This window comes from Ambystoma mexicanum, chromosome 8, assembly GCF_040938575.1.
Source record: "Ambystoma mexicanum isolate Mex_15411 chromosome 8, UKY_AmexF1_1, whole genome shotgun sequence".
Lineage (NCBI taxonomy): Eukaryota > Metazoa > Chordata > Amphibia > Caudata > Ambystomatidae > Ambystoma > Ambystoma mexicanum.
The window spans coordinates 1233550404-1233567411 of NC_090929.1; the positions used below are offsets into that span (position 1 = coordinate 1233550404).

The window sequence follows — 17008 nt, forward strand, 5'->3', positions numbered from 1 at the left end:
CAAGATGGAGCAAAACTGTAGAAATGCTGGAGTGAGCAGATATGAATGGACCCCAAAAGAGTGCCTAATGGGCACATATCCCAGACTGAGCAAACTCGCACATCGTAAAGCTAATGGACATGGCATGCATCCTTGCAAAGAGAACGATCGCAGTGGCATGGAAATCACCTGGAGGACCGAAGTACAAAATCTGGATCAAAGAAATGGAGAGGTGGACAGCGGCTGAAACCAGCGCCTGGGAAACCGGAAACACCCAGGGGGGTGGGGGGGACACAAACGCCACGCTCGACTCGTGGAAAGCCTTAATCAGAGACATGATTTTTTCGACCGACTACAGGCCTCTCTGAGCCAACGTCCCCCCAACAAATACATAATTGAATCATCGCCAATGAGACCTTGACAATATCCTCCCCGACAATGGTCTCCCAACACAACAGCCCTGCACCCTACCACAATTCATCATCCAAGAGACAATGAGAATGAGAGCAATAGCAACACTGGAAGGCAGATGTAGTTAATAGTTGTTCAAAAGTTTAAGTAATTAGTAATATGGCAAAAGTAAGACATCACCGGATGTCACGCAAGAAAGAAACCTGGGTCTATTGATGTAAGTTTATTTACAAATGCCAATAAAAATACTTTAAAAAAGAAATTCTTTTATGGATTTAAGGACTAAGAATTTTGCAAGTTTCCTGAGTAACCTAAGAATGGTGGAACCTTTTATTGAGTGGGGAACTGTTTTCATTGGCTTTGGCAGCAATATCATTTCTAGAAATTGTATTTAAGAAACCTTGAGCAACACTGAAAATTTGATAACGGTTTTAATAAGATCAAACTCTTGGTTTTTTTGTGAGTTAAATATGTGGATTTAGTTGATGAATTCAACTCATATTGGTATAGAACTGTTTTGAGGAATATTTAATAATGGATTTTATGTGAAGGAATGGATTAAATTGTTTGTGCAAAAAGGTTTGTAATAAGCCAATAATGACACAAAAAAGAAATGGGAAACTAGAACTCCAATCATACACTATGGAGAGACCTAAAACGGTCATCCATAAAATGAGTAAAAGACTAGGTGGGGGGGTGGGGGGGGAGGAGAAGCTTCCCCCTCAACTTTCCAAAAGTCAGAACAGATTCAAAACAATAGCAAAAGGTTGGGTATCCTATTGATGTCTGTGGAGGAAAAACAACAAAAAGAAACTTTCCTAACACTACTGCTCATACCCTCCCTTGCCTTATTTGAAGCAAAAGACGAATCCATGTGATCTTCATCAACTATCTGTTGGCTATCCAGAACAAGCTAAGGGGACCTAGATTAACAGTCCTTGATTTCCTTATCTGCTACCTACAAGGCAACAAGATGGCACTCCAGATCTTTTCTACACCTGACCTCCCTCCTTCCAACCAGTTATCGGCTTCACTTTATAATTCATTGTCCTGAACACCTTTCCAGTACTTCAGAACCGATCTACTTCCATCTGTGCCATTTGTAATGGCATTGTCGCCCGTATCCGCTTACTCTTCCCCCCCACAGTTCCCACTCTCCCCACCATTTGACTCTGCAGTTTAACTGCCTTGTTCAACTATGGCATAACCGGCTCTGAGTGAGTGTAAATGTCTGTCTTTGCTGTCCGGTCATTTGGTCGACAGACAAATAGTCAACGCAATTTGGTCGAAAGACAAATGGGCGAATTTTTATTTTTATATATATTTTTCAGGTTTTCGTTTAGGAAAAAAAAGGGGTTTTAAGCAAAAAAAGGGGGTTGGGGGGAGCAGGGGGACCCCCCCAAAAAAAAAATTAAAAAAATGTGAAAATACAAAAAAAAAAAAATTCGACCAAATTGCGTCTACCATTTGTCCTGTCGACCTTTTTTTTTTCGACCAAATGACCTGTAACCTCTGTCTTCTACAGAGCTAGCAAGTCTGCCTTCCAGTCCCTTCTGAATACTGTTTTACTCTGTATTCATTCTTTTGGAGCAGATACTGCTGAGTTAGGACATTGCTCCTAGTATTTGCGTAAGAGAGTGTGATGGGCAGATGCATGGTCCCCAATCGGTGGAGTCTGTAAACTTCCTTGTACTCCAAATGCATCTCTGCTTCATACTGGAGAAGCCGGGACCAAAGGTTATGGACATCGATTGCTGACTCAATGCAGGTTCACCAGTGCTGCTGTAGTGCTGCTTATTGAATGACGGACTTTGGCCGCCACTTGGGCGATTACCCCTGCAGCTCTAGACCCACATTTGTACTCCACAGTCTGCTTAGAGCCTTTCATAGTGCATAAAGGGAGCAGCAGTGGTCTGTGGTCCATTGTTCTAGGTGAAAGAGCATCTCTTTAACTGTAAAATCATAGCTATCCAGCAGAAAGCTCTGTGGTGCACCGTGCTGCAGGGTACATCCATTCCTCCTGTATCTCAATCCTCTGCATGTAAAGTAAGACCATCAACCTTTCCATTTAATCTTGTGGTAGGCCATTTTTACAGTAGTTTTCTGTGTACACTGATGAGGAACACCAAGCCACGGAAAGACTGTGGCCATATTGGATTTTCTAAATGGATGCCTTTCCAAGGTTCTGCCTCCTTGTTGTGAAAATACTTCCCTTTGACAAGGAAATGTATTGCAGCCATTGCTGTTGGCTATTGTGCGACTATGACACATCTAGTATCCTTCATCACATGTACACTCCCTGTGCCTCTCAGTCCCGGTATTGACTATGCCTTAATATCTTCACATGGTGTTGGCTGTATAGCAGGCAGTCTCTTGGAGCAGTGAACCTCTATCATGCGTTCCCTCATCAATGTTTGCAAACCATCAGTTCTGCCTCCTTTATGGGGCTTTTTATTTCCGGAATACCTGATTCTGCACTGCTTTTATCCAATACAGGTTCATCAGCTAGTGCTTTATATTCACAACACAGGCCCTTGAATCTCCAAGTCCCCCTCAACTCAAGGTCCTCCAATCCTGGCTCTCTGCTTCTTGCCACCATCTGGGCTCTTCGAGCTGTACATCTTATCAGCCCATTATTTTATAATAGCAGTAAGACTTGCCATAAGATGGACACTACACCTAGCCTTCCTACAGCAGCCATATATTACTACCCACCTGCTACACTAACCAAAGACCCTTAAGTAAAACTTGATTTTGTTAATACAAGACCTAGAAGTAACAAAACTCTTTATCTCGTCAATTGCACCATTACGAATCTAAAGAAACCTACAACACACTGGCTGCTGGAAAAGTTGCAAAAGGTGCAGAGGGGTTTTAAAACCTACCACTCATTATTCAAGCCTAAATGAAACATCCTCCAAATTGCTCAATTGCAAGACCTCTGCAAGTTGGTCAAAGATTGCTTCTTCACCAAAATGAAGAACATTGTATCCAGTCCACCTTTTTATTAATCTTTTTCCATTGCCTCCCAAGCAAACAGGCTTCACCATTAACCTTCATACCATTGGTTTACCTTTGCAAATCTGTCCTCCTTTATTGCAATCATACCCCAATTATTTCCACCGCCTTTGTGTTCATCTGTGTTGCTGAAAGGAGTATCGTTGACTGATTGGATTAGTTGGCCACCCTTTCTGTTTACCTATTTTTCTTTAGATCCTTTTGGCAAGTGAAACTCTGGCTGACATCTATTCTTTTTAGCATCTCGGCATCCGATTGGGACTGCTCTTAGACAATGTCTCCAGGATAAACTATTAGTTCCTCTGCAGTGATGCCAGGCTTTCCAGAATGGCGGACACGAGCTTGGACAACTGTAGGGGCTCCAGTGCAACAACAAAGTGCTAACATTCCAGATAATGTCAGCGGGTACTCTGATCCACCTGGTTTCTTTGCTGTACACAGACCACAAGCCTCATAATATCTTCTCACTACCCCAGTTTAGTGCCCATCTGGTATGCTGGGGTCTCAACCACTGTAGGTCTCCCATGCACTGTAAGGGCTGTGAGCCATCATACCATAGCCTCCCAGCTCCCATACTCTCTCCAGTGCACCTATAGTGAAGATGCCCTGTATGGCAGCCACAGTGGCCATGCTGCTTCTTCTGTTCCACAGCTCCTCGTCTTACCTGTCTGTACACAACAGGGCCTTGTCCTGCTTTCCACCATGGACACTTGTACGTTCTTCTTTCTCTCCACATCTTAATGGATTTGGGTGCCCTGTGCGCTACATAGGGTAAATGCTGCCACCATCATCCTGCATGTTGCAAGATGTTCATGCAGCAACACATCAAGGAACTGCATCCTGGAAATATACGTGCTCAAGAAGGCCCATCATCACTTGAATCTCCTCAGTCATGCGCAAACTGTGAAAGCTGTAACGTATAATGGCAAACCAGGAAAGATGGAATTTAGGGAAGTTATAAGGAAGGGTGCTGATATACTTTCCTTGGTATTCCAGAATCTACCAGGTCGTGCTTCACACATACCTTTTTGACCAACTGGCCCTATTAGTGAAGGTCATAAAGAACAGAAGAAGATACTCTAGACCCCAAGCCCCTTTGCCTAAATCAATTCACAAAAGCACAGGTTAACATTGTGCTCATGTAAACTTCGAGAGGAGCTTCTAGGACACTCCGCTATAGGAAAGTCCACCAATCCAGGAGACCAGGTAAAGTTTTAATCAACCTTGTGGTGTTCCTTTGGCTAATAAGAGGAGAAGGAGACCAATCACATTTATCCTAGCGAGAGGATTATTATAAAGAGCTGCCATCATTAACCAAATCGTACTGCGACTATAGAGGGAGAAATTACTATTACTCTCCAGTCTAGCGCAAGAGGGCCCTTAGCTGTTCTCATTCAAAGCATTCATAGTGGGATGACTGACGAATCTGGTGTTGTCCAACAAGAATTTGCTCTCAAGAAAACCAGTCTCGTCAGGGTCTAATACTGGAAAAGTGGTGCTAGTCTAGCTAAGATTCTGCAAAGTATTTTAGCAATACAGGTTGGATAGAGTGATTTTGAGATAGCTTGCTCTGTTGTGTTTTTCAACCTACTGAATGGGTTAATCACTCGGTTAAACCGTCTCGCGAATGGTACCATATGATCTGTGCGACTGAGATAATCTGTGAGGGTCCTGCTCCCACAAACTGAGTTGCAGAGGCTGCGCAGTGGAAGGCATGCAGGAAGGCTGCCTATCCCCATGTGAGCCTGATTGTGGAGATTGCTGTGCCAGAAGTGTGTTGGAGACCGAGACGAGGAGCTGCAGGTGAGCCGTGGGTCTCTGCAGCGAGAGGGGCTCCTTTGTCGAGTGGCCGGACTGGAGACACATTCAGCAAGGAAGGGTGTGGGCCCCTGTGAAGTCAGAAGCAGTAGAAGTTGTGCCTGAAGTTGTGCAACCCAGCGGACAAGGATCACAGAAGCCGGGGAGTCAAACATGGCGTTCTGATTCCTTGCACAAGCACTGCCGGCAACAGTATCCAGTCCTATCTTCACTCTCGTATAAGCAGAAGCGAGCTGAAGTGGTTTGTTGAACTTTCAACAATGGGAAATGTAAGACTTGCATGTGAGCGAGCATTGTCCAAAACATGTACTAGTGTGAAGTACAATCCATTTGCTGAACACTTAAAACTACAAAATCTAAAGTTTCAAGTTTATTTAATATACTTACAGCTGTCAAGCTTTGTATATACAACAGTTAAAAACGCATGCAATATGACAAATCTACAATCCTTAAAACAATTCACATTACTTATAATCATTACACTTCATTATTCTATACATTTTAAAATCTCGCTTATTCTCAGATACAATTTTACAAAAAAAAATATTAAATTAAGATCATAACCTTGCATAAAAGCTGTCCACAAACTCTGTCATAACATCAATCTGATTGTTGTATGATTTAAAAAACAAAGATCTCAGCGCTGTAGACTTTCACAAAATCTAAAGAAAGCAGTGGTAGCGTGACCCAAAACTATTCTCAAGCAAGTCTGTGGTTCAAACATTTGAAACTCTGAAACACAATGAAGGTGCAGTCGTGTGTGGCTAAAAATGATTCTCAAGTGGAGGTTAACTTGAGAATCTATTGTTAACCCGAAAACATTGTAACACTGAAGTAGTAGAACCAAAAAGACAATAGATTATAAAGAAATGTCAAGTGGTTAAACGTTGTTTCTGCAGTTGGAGAGAGAGCAAGTATTACCCAAGCCAAGATTTATCATCTATTAGGATTGAAAGCAGCCTTTCTAAAAGCCAGAAAACAATCCAACCAAGACTGTGAGCTCAATGAAGTTTAACCTTGCCTAAGATACAAATGTGCAAACATTACCTGGAACCAGGAGAGTAGCACCAAGGTTTCTGGGTAATTATTTCGGCCAACAATTGGCAGAGAGATGAAGGCAAAGTTGAGGAATGGAAACTTGCTGCTCATGAATATTTTAAGGTGACATGAAGTACAAAGTACTCAGGCTGTGGTGATACATCTGGTTGTCGGTGAATACAACATTTCAATAGCCCAAGCGAAGTGGACTACTATGAGACTAAGGAGAATGTTCTCATGGTAAGCTTTAGAGAAGTGAAGTAGAAGCAACAGCACTGTGAAGCCATGCTGATAAAGAGATCTACTGTGAATCCTAATTTAACTGACATACTAACTGTAACCAAGAATTCCATTGGCGCTGTTCTGAGCAAGTGGAAAGTCCATATTTCACAAAGAAGAAAAGATTTGCTATTGTTGGACTTCCGTTAACAAAAATTTACCTTGACATTGAAACTTCAAGAACTGATCAGACACTATCTTACCTACGGGGGTTTCCTTGTTTCTTTCTTTTGTTGAACATTGGAGTAGAATTCACTTTGAATCCTGGGGATGAGAACTCGCCCAGGTTATTGAGAGGTTATCAAGAAACTCTGAATGTTGTCATTTGAATCGCCATATATTTTTCTTTGTGTTTGATGTGTAGCGTGAGGGCAAGAGCTCTAGTGTTATTTTTTCCCTTTAGTTTTGGTTAGGGGGGCACATCCTCAGCTGAGTAGGGATAGTGAGGCATTTGATATAATTTATACTTTAATAAAATGGCATGTTTTGAACAAACATCAAACAATTGTCCGACTCACATTGCGGAACCCTCACAAGAGCCATAGACATTGAAGAGTGTGATGCGTAGGCTGCCAAATTTAATTTCCAAACACACTATCCAGGGATCAAAATTAAGCTTTAATAAGAGTGCTCTAAAAGCAGTTCCTTTTATCAGGCATCGCCCTGAAAGTTGACACTACCTCCGAGTATGTCTTAATGGTCCTTGTTAGGAAAACATTTCTTTTTTCTACTTTACTCCCATAGGCATCTATGGGTCACCCTTTCCTTCTTTTGACTGATAACCTGACTTTTTGTTGGTAAATTTAGCCTTCTGGTTTACTTCCCTTGCTTTGTGCTCATTTTTATGTGGAGACTGACCAGTCCATATGTCTATCAGTGCTGCGAGACTATGGGCCTCATTATGAGTTGCAGTGTTTCGTTTACCGGCACATAACCTCACCGACCAACGCCGGGTTTGGTTCGCGGGTGGCCGCAACTCCATTGAATTTGGATTGAATGCCCATACTGGCACTTGGAATCTGCCAGTAATTCTGGCAGCCCAAGTGCCGGTAACTGTAATTCCGTTTGTTGGTATCCCACCAGATTTACTGGTGGGATACCACCAAACCTGTAATAAGGCCTTATGTCTCTCTCTATGGAATTCTTGTATTTTTACAACTGCACACATCTTTTAGCTTTTTTCTGTTGCAGCCTTCAGTATAGAAATAGCAATGAGCCCAGGATAGGCTGGTGGCAGCAGATATTTTCCTACCATGTTTTGAACTTTTTACTTGTGCATTTTGGCAATTACTGCAAATGGCTACTAAGAGTAGCTAACACTCTAAGACGGCAGTACCATGATATTTGTGCCTGTCCTTTGGCAGTGTTGTTCCTTGGCTTTTTTCTTGCCCTTAGAGCTGAAATTGTCTTGTATAAAATGCCTTTTACTCTGGAATGCTGCTGTATTTGCAGGCTAAGGGGTGGTTTTTGTTTGTGGTAGGATGTGGGGACTCGGACTGTCTGGTGCCAGTCCACATCATGGTGCTTGAATGTCTGTTGCTGGGCATATTGTGCGCCAGTGGCTCTCCATGATTGGATAGGCACTGCCAGTTTGAATGATGCAGATCCTTACCATTGGTGTTTGGCACGCTTCCAATCCAAATCTTGGATAAAAGGAGGACTCCTGCAGCCATTCCACAGATAATTTTTCGAGCCAAGTCCCCCAAGTCCCCCACAAAGAAGTGCAGCCTCTGCCGACCCGAGGACGTCCTTTGCAGCGGACCGGCATCAACTCCAGTGAAGTCCTGGGGAAACTCTGCACCTCTCCCTGTTCTCAAAAAGGCCCTGGTTGGTGCTTTGACCCCTCGACCGGTGGGAACAACCCGTCTTGACCCCCTCTGCTCAAAGGTCTGTGCTTTCTGAGCTTTTGGAAGGGTCCCTGGACCAACTATTGCCTGTCGCTGCATGAGGTCGCTTGCGCTACAGAAGACTTCATCTTTTTTTTCTCAAAGGTGTTCGGCCTGAATGTACCTGAAAACGAATTTCAAGCACTGTGACTGACCAGAACTAAATCCTGCATCCAAAAGTGACCTCACCACTGGTCTCTGGAGAAATCTGAGTCAGGGGGATAAATGAACATACTGGTTTCTTTTCCCCCTGTCCTCCATAGGGTTACATGAGCGTAAGGTCATGTCCCTATCTCTTTTCTGACTTGGATCAATGGTGATATGATCAAAGCATCCTCTCCTAAGCCTAATCTAGTGTACTGGGATTGAAAGTGCTACTTACCTGAACTTCCCTAAACTTTTTTAACTCTGCATCATCCAATCACCTAGTAAACCTACCTGAAAAGTATAACTTTGGGACTGTTGACATTAGGGCACACAGCACCAAACCATCTTGCGGCTTGATTTACTAAAAGCTAGGGAATTGTTTTACGGTTGCTCAAAAGTGTTTCGACTGACATTTTGCATGTGCATACTTACCAGTTTTACACTGATTATTGGGTCAAATGCTTTCCATCTGCTCCTAAGGGTGAATGTGTGTGTATGCATATATGTACGTATGTGTATATATATATTTCTGATGCGTGTGAATCTGCTTAGAATCACATGCTGTGCATATAGTCCGACATCTAGTGGTAATCGCAGAGTATTGCATCTTGTCTTTCGAAGGATCGGAAGGGGACGTCGACATGGGCGTGCTGGTAACACTATCCCTAATGTGACGTGTAATGTACCCAAAATCCCTCACGCGTCAAGGTACCTCAAGATTGTTTTTTTTTCGCCCAGCTAGCTGGTCGCCCTATGCGGAGTTCGTACATTGAAAAAAGAACTTCTTTGTCTGTGACCTTTGGTCATTAAGTCTTCGACCCTTCGACAGCTACTTCTACATCCTGCGCCGAAGACTACAGATTTCGGTGGCTGGTGCTTCGGTTGATGCTGTCGACCGCGTGGCCTCAGCCCTACGGCCAGGCTTATACAGTAGGGTGAGTGGGGCCCAGGTTTATGGTTTAAGGATTTCAATCAGGCGACACGCACACCTCGGTCTCGGTCTTGGTCTAGTATGTAGCGCCTAACTGAGGTGCTTTTCTCCTTATGTGGATTCAATTTTGGGATGATACACCACTCATATCACACCGCCTTTTCAAATACCCCGAGTCACAATGGACCATGAACCAGGCTGGTTGGTCAAATGCAATATTTATTTAAAATTCAAAAGAAATCGCACACTTTTTAAATATAGGGCAGCAATCACCAATGGGGTGATAGTTACACATGAGAATGTGAGCAATGCACTGAATTTGACTTTTTAGTGGCGCATATACACAGCACAGCAGAATAGGAGCACTTTTTGATTTAGGACAGATGGCACCCAAGTTAGAATTTCCCTCTGCAATGTTCCCTCAACTCACCAATAATCAATTCTGAATGGATACAAAGAAGCAGCAGGTACTCAGGAATAAGAAACTGAATCTGAATCTGACCTTGCCTCCCCAAATCAGAGAGAGAACTGATTTTAAACCCCTTGCAATGCGGTGAAATGACACTCGGAAGTGGATGAATTGATAATGAATGTGTGCTAAAAACCTTGAGATACTAACAATCACAAAGAACAGATTACCAAAAGCATACTGTTCAGAAATGGGTGGAAAGTTTAAAACGGATTGCAGTCAAATAACACGTTTAAAATGTACACTTTTGCAATTCCCGCCTAAAATTACCCAAACGGTTTTTAATAAAAACGAGTGAAATACACTGATTTGGATTTATGTTGGGGAATAGATATAGATCACAGGTACAAAATGGAATGAATTGAAAGTAAGTCTCTAGCTGGTAAATTGAAAGAGTTATGCAATGTAGAAGGAGGTGCGCTTTGAGTAAAATGAAAGGTGAAATTGGAAAGGAAATCAGGTTGTGAAAAGAACAGTTTTACTTTAAACTAGATTTAATGACCAAGTAGAGAAGAACGCCACCCGTGAATTCACTGTTACACTCCCGATGTAACCCTTCACGCAGTGTACCCCTTTTCTTTAAGGAAAATTCCTGTATTTAATCAAAATATTGCTAATGACATATGGTCTATGCAAGACAGAAGTGAAGAGAAAAGTAGCGCTGATGCCTGGAGATTAATGACCCAATGCACAGAGAATTCTGACAGTTGGACAAGTTATCAGGATAAGGATAGGATGACTTATAGAGGAGGATGAGGCAATGCAAGACAGGGGATACTAGGGATTCTATGGGGTGATGAAATACTCAGAATCCACTTTTTAGTTTTGGGCTTTTTGGACTGTCAACCGGGTCTGGTCACTACACGGCAGGGCATCGGGAAAACAGCTGTGCGGTTCTGGTCACCGGCTGACCAGATGGGAAATTCCGGTCACTGGATACTAAAGGTCATCAGGGTAGCAGGATTGCAGCAGCATGAAGTGAGTGGCAGCAAGCCAGGCTGGATCAGGATGCCAAAGGTACCACAGCTTTCCCCTTGATAATGGGGAAAGTTGGTGGGTTTTTAGATTTGAGGCCTTGCTGGGAATGGGATCAGCACTGCTTGGGTTTTGCAGTGGGCCCTGGGGTCTGGTCAGCAATGCTTGGCCTTGTAGTTGGAGTCTGGAAGATGATGGGAACCGGAACACAGCGTAGGAAATCAGGAAGAGTGTCTGTCTAGAGTATTGTCAGGGACCCTTATTTATAATGCATAATGACATCATCAAAGTATAGACTGGGCAGGGTTAACTAAGCCTGCCTCTAAACTTCTTGGATTGGACAGGGGTGCTAGCCTCTGCCTTGCTCGCAACTGGTTGGATTTCCAAGGGAATGATGTCAGATTTATGAGGTGAGTTTTACAATGTCCAAAAACTCCCACAATTACTTTACTTAAAATCTGATTTTGCCAAAAGCATACATTTATACACTTGCGCTCTTAGCAAATTATATACACTGGTTACATATTATGTGCAGCACATATTAGTCCAATCCTCCAGTCAGTGGGACCTAATTTCGCCCTTCTGATACATTTTGGTAATTTTGAACATGAAAGATTCGGCCCAAAATTCCATAACTTTATACACAGATGCGAATTATCCCAAGGGATGCATGTACAAAAATGTATGTTTGCAACATTGATACTTTTCGATTTATCCTCAATACTTTGCCCTTTCTGTCCCCAAGGTTTCAGTGAATTCTGCCATGTCTCAAAAGAACACACAAAAACATCACTTTTAAACTGCGAAATGTTTGCAATTTTTCAAAGTCTTGCTGCAGAGATAGAAGTCTTTAAAGTTTATTCCTGAAATAGTCTTTGGGAACAAATGGCAGTCCCTTTTGTCCCCTGGTCATTTTTTTTCTTTCCTTCAACTGGTGCCGACTGTCATTGCCTTCAGAGCATGGTGGGGGTTTCTCCCTTGATGGAAGTTTTATTGCCCCTTCACACTTCAGACTTCCTTCCCTGGGAGCTTCGTTGTCAGGGTCCCAGCAGAGACAAAAGTCTGTTGAACCCCGTAATTATCAGGGGGTTGTCAGTATCTGCTGAGAGAGCCCTCCTTTTGGTGCCACCCCTCCAGGCAGAAAACCTGTTTTTCAACTTGCAACTCCAGCCACCATAGTTTTAACCTTTATTTTCTGATCTTAGATCATGAATTAAAACAAGCCGGTTGCATAAAATAACCCATTTTATATAGTCTCACCGGCAACACACCCCTTCATATTGGTAAAGACTAGCAGGCTCTCATTCACCAGTGTATTGTTCCAACACACGGGCATTTATTTTTCTTTGATTTGTAAAGTCCCATTTTTATTTTATTTTTACATGTGGTGTAGCTGGCCTTCCTTCTAAAGTTCAACTTTTCATCTCGAGCAGATTCACACACTGTCTTGAAGCTATAGTTATTCTCTTGAAGTGCTGGAGTTGGTCCGAAGCACGGATACATTGAAACGGACATGGCTCAGCTGGTTAGAGTCGCTCTCTGAACAGCTGAGTTTTGGATACTTTTGCAAAGAAAATGACCACGTTTCCCGTGTAAGTCAAAGTAAAATTCCTGGTTGATTATTTATTTATTTATTTTTTAGTTATTTTGACTGGGCTTGTCAGTTCAGACTCATTCCTGGTTTTGCTGAGGCACAGTGAAACACACAGGGCTTGCTAGGGCGTATTAATCATAGTGGCTTTAAGGAACCGAGGGAATTGGCGTCAAAGCCGCATTTCTTTTTTAAAGGTGAAGAAGGGTTTCTTTTCAATGGAGATTTTAGCTTTTGCATCAAAGCAACGCTGCTTTTTCCACTTTCTTCCTTTTGTTTGTCGGAACACACTGGCAATCTCCTACAATGTGCCCCCTTTGTATCATCCTGCCCGATGTGTGCTTGGCAGGACGGTGCAGCCATTTTTGTTGTTGCAAAACGCAGTTTTGAGCCATGGCGCTGACAGGAGCCAGCGCAACCATTTTGTGGTTTCTGCACAACTGCAGCTTGGTGATGTGGGGAAATGCTGTTGAGTGGGTCAATATATCCCACACATTCTTTGTATGCATTTTCTTTTCCCCGCTCTTTTCACTTCTGGTCTCGCTGTCGCTTCACACCTCAGCTATGGCGAGGACTCCTTAGTTTTGCCCTTCTTGCAACAGCAAATATCTGTGAAAGGACACGCACTAAAGTTGTAACAAAACCAGTGTCTGCCTCGTGATCACGATGAGCAGTCCTGCAAGTCCTGTGGACTTTTGCACCCTAAAACGCTAAAAGATAGACGGACGAAGAGGTGGGCAGGTTACCCCGCCGCCGCAGGCGCCTCGAGTGACATAGATGCAAATGACAGCCATGGCTCTGATGTCATGCCTGATGCTTCACCCTTCAAAATGCTTTGAAAATTCCTGTTAATATGTTCGAATTTAATTTTATCTGTGTCAGCCTCAGAAGAAGGAAGGGTTAAGGGGCCTGTTCTGGAACTCGATCTTGTGGCTACAGGGTGCACTTATTTCACTGACCTGTTTTACCAGCAAAACATATTAGAATAGTTCAAAAAACATCGTCCAATCATGGTACAATTTGTTTGTTAACCATTACCATTGTACCCAAGTGTACAAAATCTGGCAATAGGGGACTGAACAAACAGAAATCTGAGTGGCCCTTTAAATATCAACTTGGGGATGAGGAGAGGTCAAATGAGCAAGGTCCGAAATGCAGTAGCATGCATGTGTGTTGATGCTTTTACGAGATGAAGGTGTGTGGTTATACTAATTAGCACCCTTAACTATACTGTTAATGGCTTATTTAAGTAGTTTTTGCAACTATGCTGAAATACCCTGATAGTTCAACGGCAAGACAATAATTAGGAGTGCAGGCAGTAAACAAAGCTGTAGCCTTCTAGCCAATTGTATGGTGAAAAATATTAGATTCATTCTGAATTCTTTGGTTTTAAATAAATCTGGAAGGCGATGTTTTTTGTTGAGGGAGCTATCAAAATATATGATATTCTGCTTCCACCGTGTGTGAGGCCATTCCATTTAGTTGGAGTAAGATAGCGGACGTTTTACTCTCAAAGCATTTTTTGCAGCTAAATTGTTCCCATTGTTTAGAATCCACAAGCACCAGGTTGGGCAAAAATAACATGCTACCCACTTGCTCCCATGACGGTAAGCGGCTCCACATTAAGTTTAGACACAGCGCTTTTGTATTGATTTACATTGTTAGTGGACATCTTTCCCACTAAGGAAGTCCCAGTAAGTCCAAACTTTAACGCTCTTGGGGTCCATCTCCCATTTTAGAAGAGAGACATGCCTGCGCAAAATCTTCGTAGGATATTCGGCATAAAGGAAATGGCCTTCATTTCCAAGTCTTTAACATTGCCACCAACTTTTATCACAGAGCTTGATGTATATGGTCATACTTTGGAATAGCCTTCTCCTCCCTCTTCGCTTCTTTTATGAAAGAAGAATGACGTGAACTCTTCTACCCAGCACGCTCGGCCAAGGTATCTGATTCGCTCTACTCCTCTTGCCATGTTTTCTAAACCAAGGTTGCTTCAGAAGAATTGCATTTATCCGCCATGTCACCCACCAAAAGAAAGCAATCTACCTCAGTCAGAACCTGTCCAACATCAACAAGCCAGCCTTTCCCCCGCCCCCTTTTTGATGGCATGCCTTTGTTTCTTCACCACAATTCCTGCCTTCCGAAACCGGACGGTGCTCATTCAGTAATGCAAAGCTGTCATGTAGGCTTCCCTCGACCCAAAAAGAGGCAGTAGGAAAAAAACAGGATTCTTTTTTTAAAAAGTCCCTGAAGTTTCCCGATCCAAGAGTTTTTGACCTCTTCCATTTTCAATCCTAGTCGCATAATCCCTTTGTGGAGGCGTGACAACTGAATAATAGCTGATTTGAGTAAGTAATATGTATGTTAATTCTTAGTGACTAAAATAAATGCTATTTGTTATGCTGTGCATTGCTTGTGTCTTCTATCCGTCAATGGTGAAGGGAAACTGAACCAACTTTTTCACATATAATTAGGCAATGTCTGGCCTTCTGTTGGACTTATTTACTAGCATATCCTATTGCTCACAGAAATGTGACACACAGAAAAGGAATGTCTAGTGTAGATGATTGAAGTTTTCATTGTGGAAACCCAGCTCCCTGGGCTATGATTGAAAATTGCTGTTGGGTTCACATCAGTGTGATAGTGACGTAATTGAAACATTTCAGTAGCTGATGCCTCTAAACGACACCTGCAGCCATTGGAGAACTGGATTTAGCTTGCTCCCTATAGAGGTGGAAGTGCACATCACTTGCCATCTTTCTCTCAAAGAACACATTACCTTGACCAGGCTGATCGACATACGGTATTCCCTGGCTGAGAAGCTCAAATTAACACTCACAAAAAAACAGCGTATGCAGCATTGCCAAGCTAACTGATGGGGGTGGGGGGTGGCAGAGACATAGCCTGAAGCTAGACCAAGGTATGCAACATCCAACACGGTCGCGAACGCCTTGTGATACGAGGGTTGAATGACCCCCTGATTTCTTGGGGTCCATTTTGGACGTGTTTTTGTACTCGGTTTGTACTGTTCAAACATAACGTGCTTCCCGATTGGCATGCATGGCTTCCATATTCCAGCCAGATCCCACCATGCAGAGGATGTGCTATGAAGATGGCATTAAGCCTCTGGTGGTGAATTCTGAACAGAAGGGGCCAGGAAGCATATTGACAGGTTGACTTTGACTACTGTCAGCAACCTTTAGATAAACTGGGAGGAGATATGGGTACATGTCGTCTTATTCTAAGGCTTACAATAAACAAGGCTGCATAGTTGCTACTTTAGGACTCTGTCCCAGGTCTTGGATCCTGTTCCCAAACTAAGAGACCCGGTATGGGTCTAGGCATCGCAGTGAGTAGGTGGACACCTTGGCACAGGTTGTAACGCACATACATGACCCTAAAGCATATGCATGCTGTGAAAAGGCCATCTGCTTTTGAAAAAACGTAAGCACTGATTGAATGTATTGCATTCATAGCAAAGAGAAAGACAAGTAGTTCATGGTACTCGGTCCTTTTGTGACAATTGGGATAAAGTATTTCAAAAGAAGACAATAAAATGGTTTTGTTTCCCAGAGCATTGTGGACAGACGTGTGTGCAGTGTTCACTTTGGGATGTCCCATGCTGTAAGCAGACACTTGTGGGAAAAAACACTGGAGTTGGTATGCTGACATAATTTAGGTTCCTGTGTCGCAGGGGAACACTACGTAGTTTCTGTGATTGTGTTCCAAGGACTCTGGCTCGCAAACATATCTAACCCCAGTCTACTGATGGGACATAATAGGCCCAGAAGCACATACAAGTGCTGTTTGTGTATCCTCTGCTGCCATCTCTCTCGTGCCACGCGCAGCTGTGGTCCTAAGCGAAATGGACCTGGTGCTGCTTAGCTTGCTCATCTGGTCTGCACCCCAAGTGCTCTTCTCTGAGATTTGTACTGTACATCAAATGGGGGGAGGAGGCAGAGGGGAGGGCATCCTCTCTAGCCCGAGGAAGTGGGAATAACGACACAAGGAAATAGGGTGCAACCTCTCAAGTTTGTATTTTAGCTTTTCAAAATTGGATGGCGAATTTCACGTCAATGAGAAATAAGTGATTGCAATTTAAATATTGGCTTGATAAGCATTTCCCAGACACGTGGAATGTTCTCAAAATATGTATTTCTTTGTGTGACCTATTTCTTACAGAACCTTTAAATAATATGCAGGCATTTCAATTTGTTCCCCAACACAGGTACAAGGAATGTCCTTTGTAGCTGCAGTGCTGATCCTTAATCTGGAAGAAGCGGATGCATTCATTGCATTTGCAAATCTGTTGAATAAACCATGCCAGCTAGCGTTCTTCCGTGTGGATCATAGTATGGTATGTCAATACAAAACCTCTTGCATTTTATTGGAGTTCATCCCAGTAGAAATCTCTTTGAACTGTTTAATGAGTGCATGTGTCTGCTATACGAAGTTGTCTTGGG

General features: G+C 42.9%; 1 protein-coding gene across 3 annotated transcripts in view; it reads left to right on the plus strand.

The window, feature by feature from the left end:
- TBC1D12 (TBC1 domain family member 12) overlaps positions 1-17008 on the plus strand; it is a 684903-nt gene that overhangs the window by 580430 nt on the left and 87465 nt on the right. For all 3 annotated transcript variants that reach the window (XM_069611336.1, XM_069611337.1, XM_069611338.1), the window contains one exon: positions 16774-16902. In XM_069611336.1, the coding sequence (XP_069467437.1) occupies positions 16774-16902 (129 nt within the window). The remainder of the gene's footprint in view (positions 1-16773; positions 16903-17008) is intronic.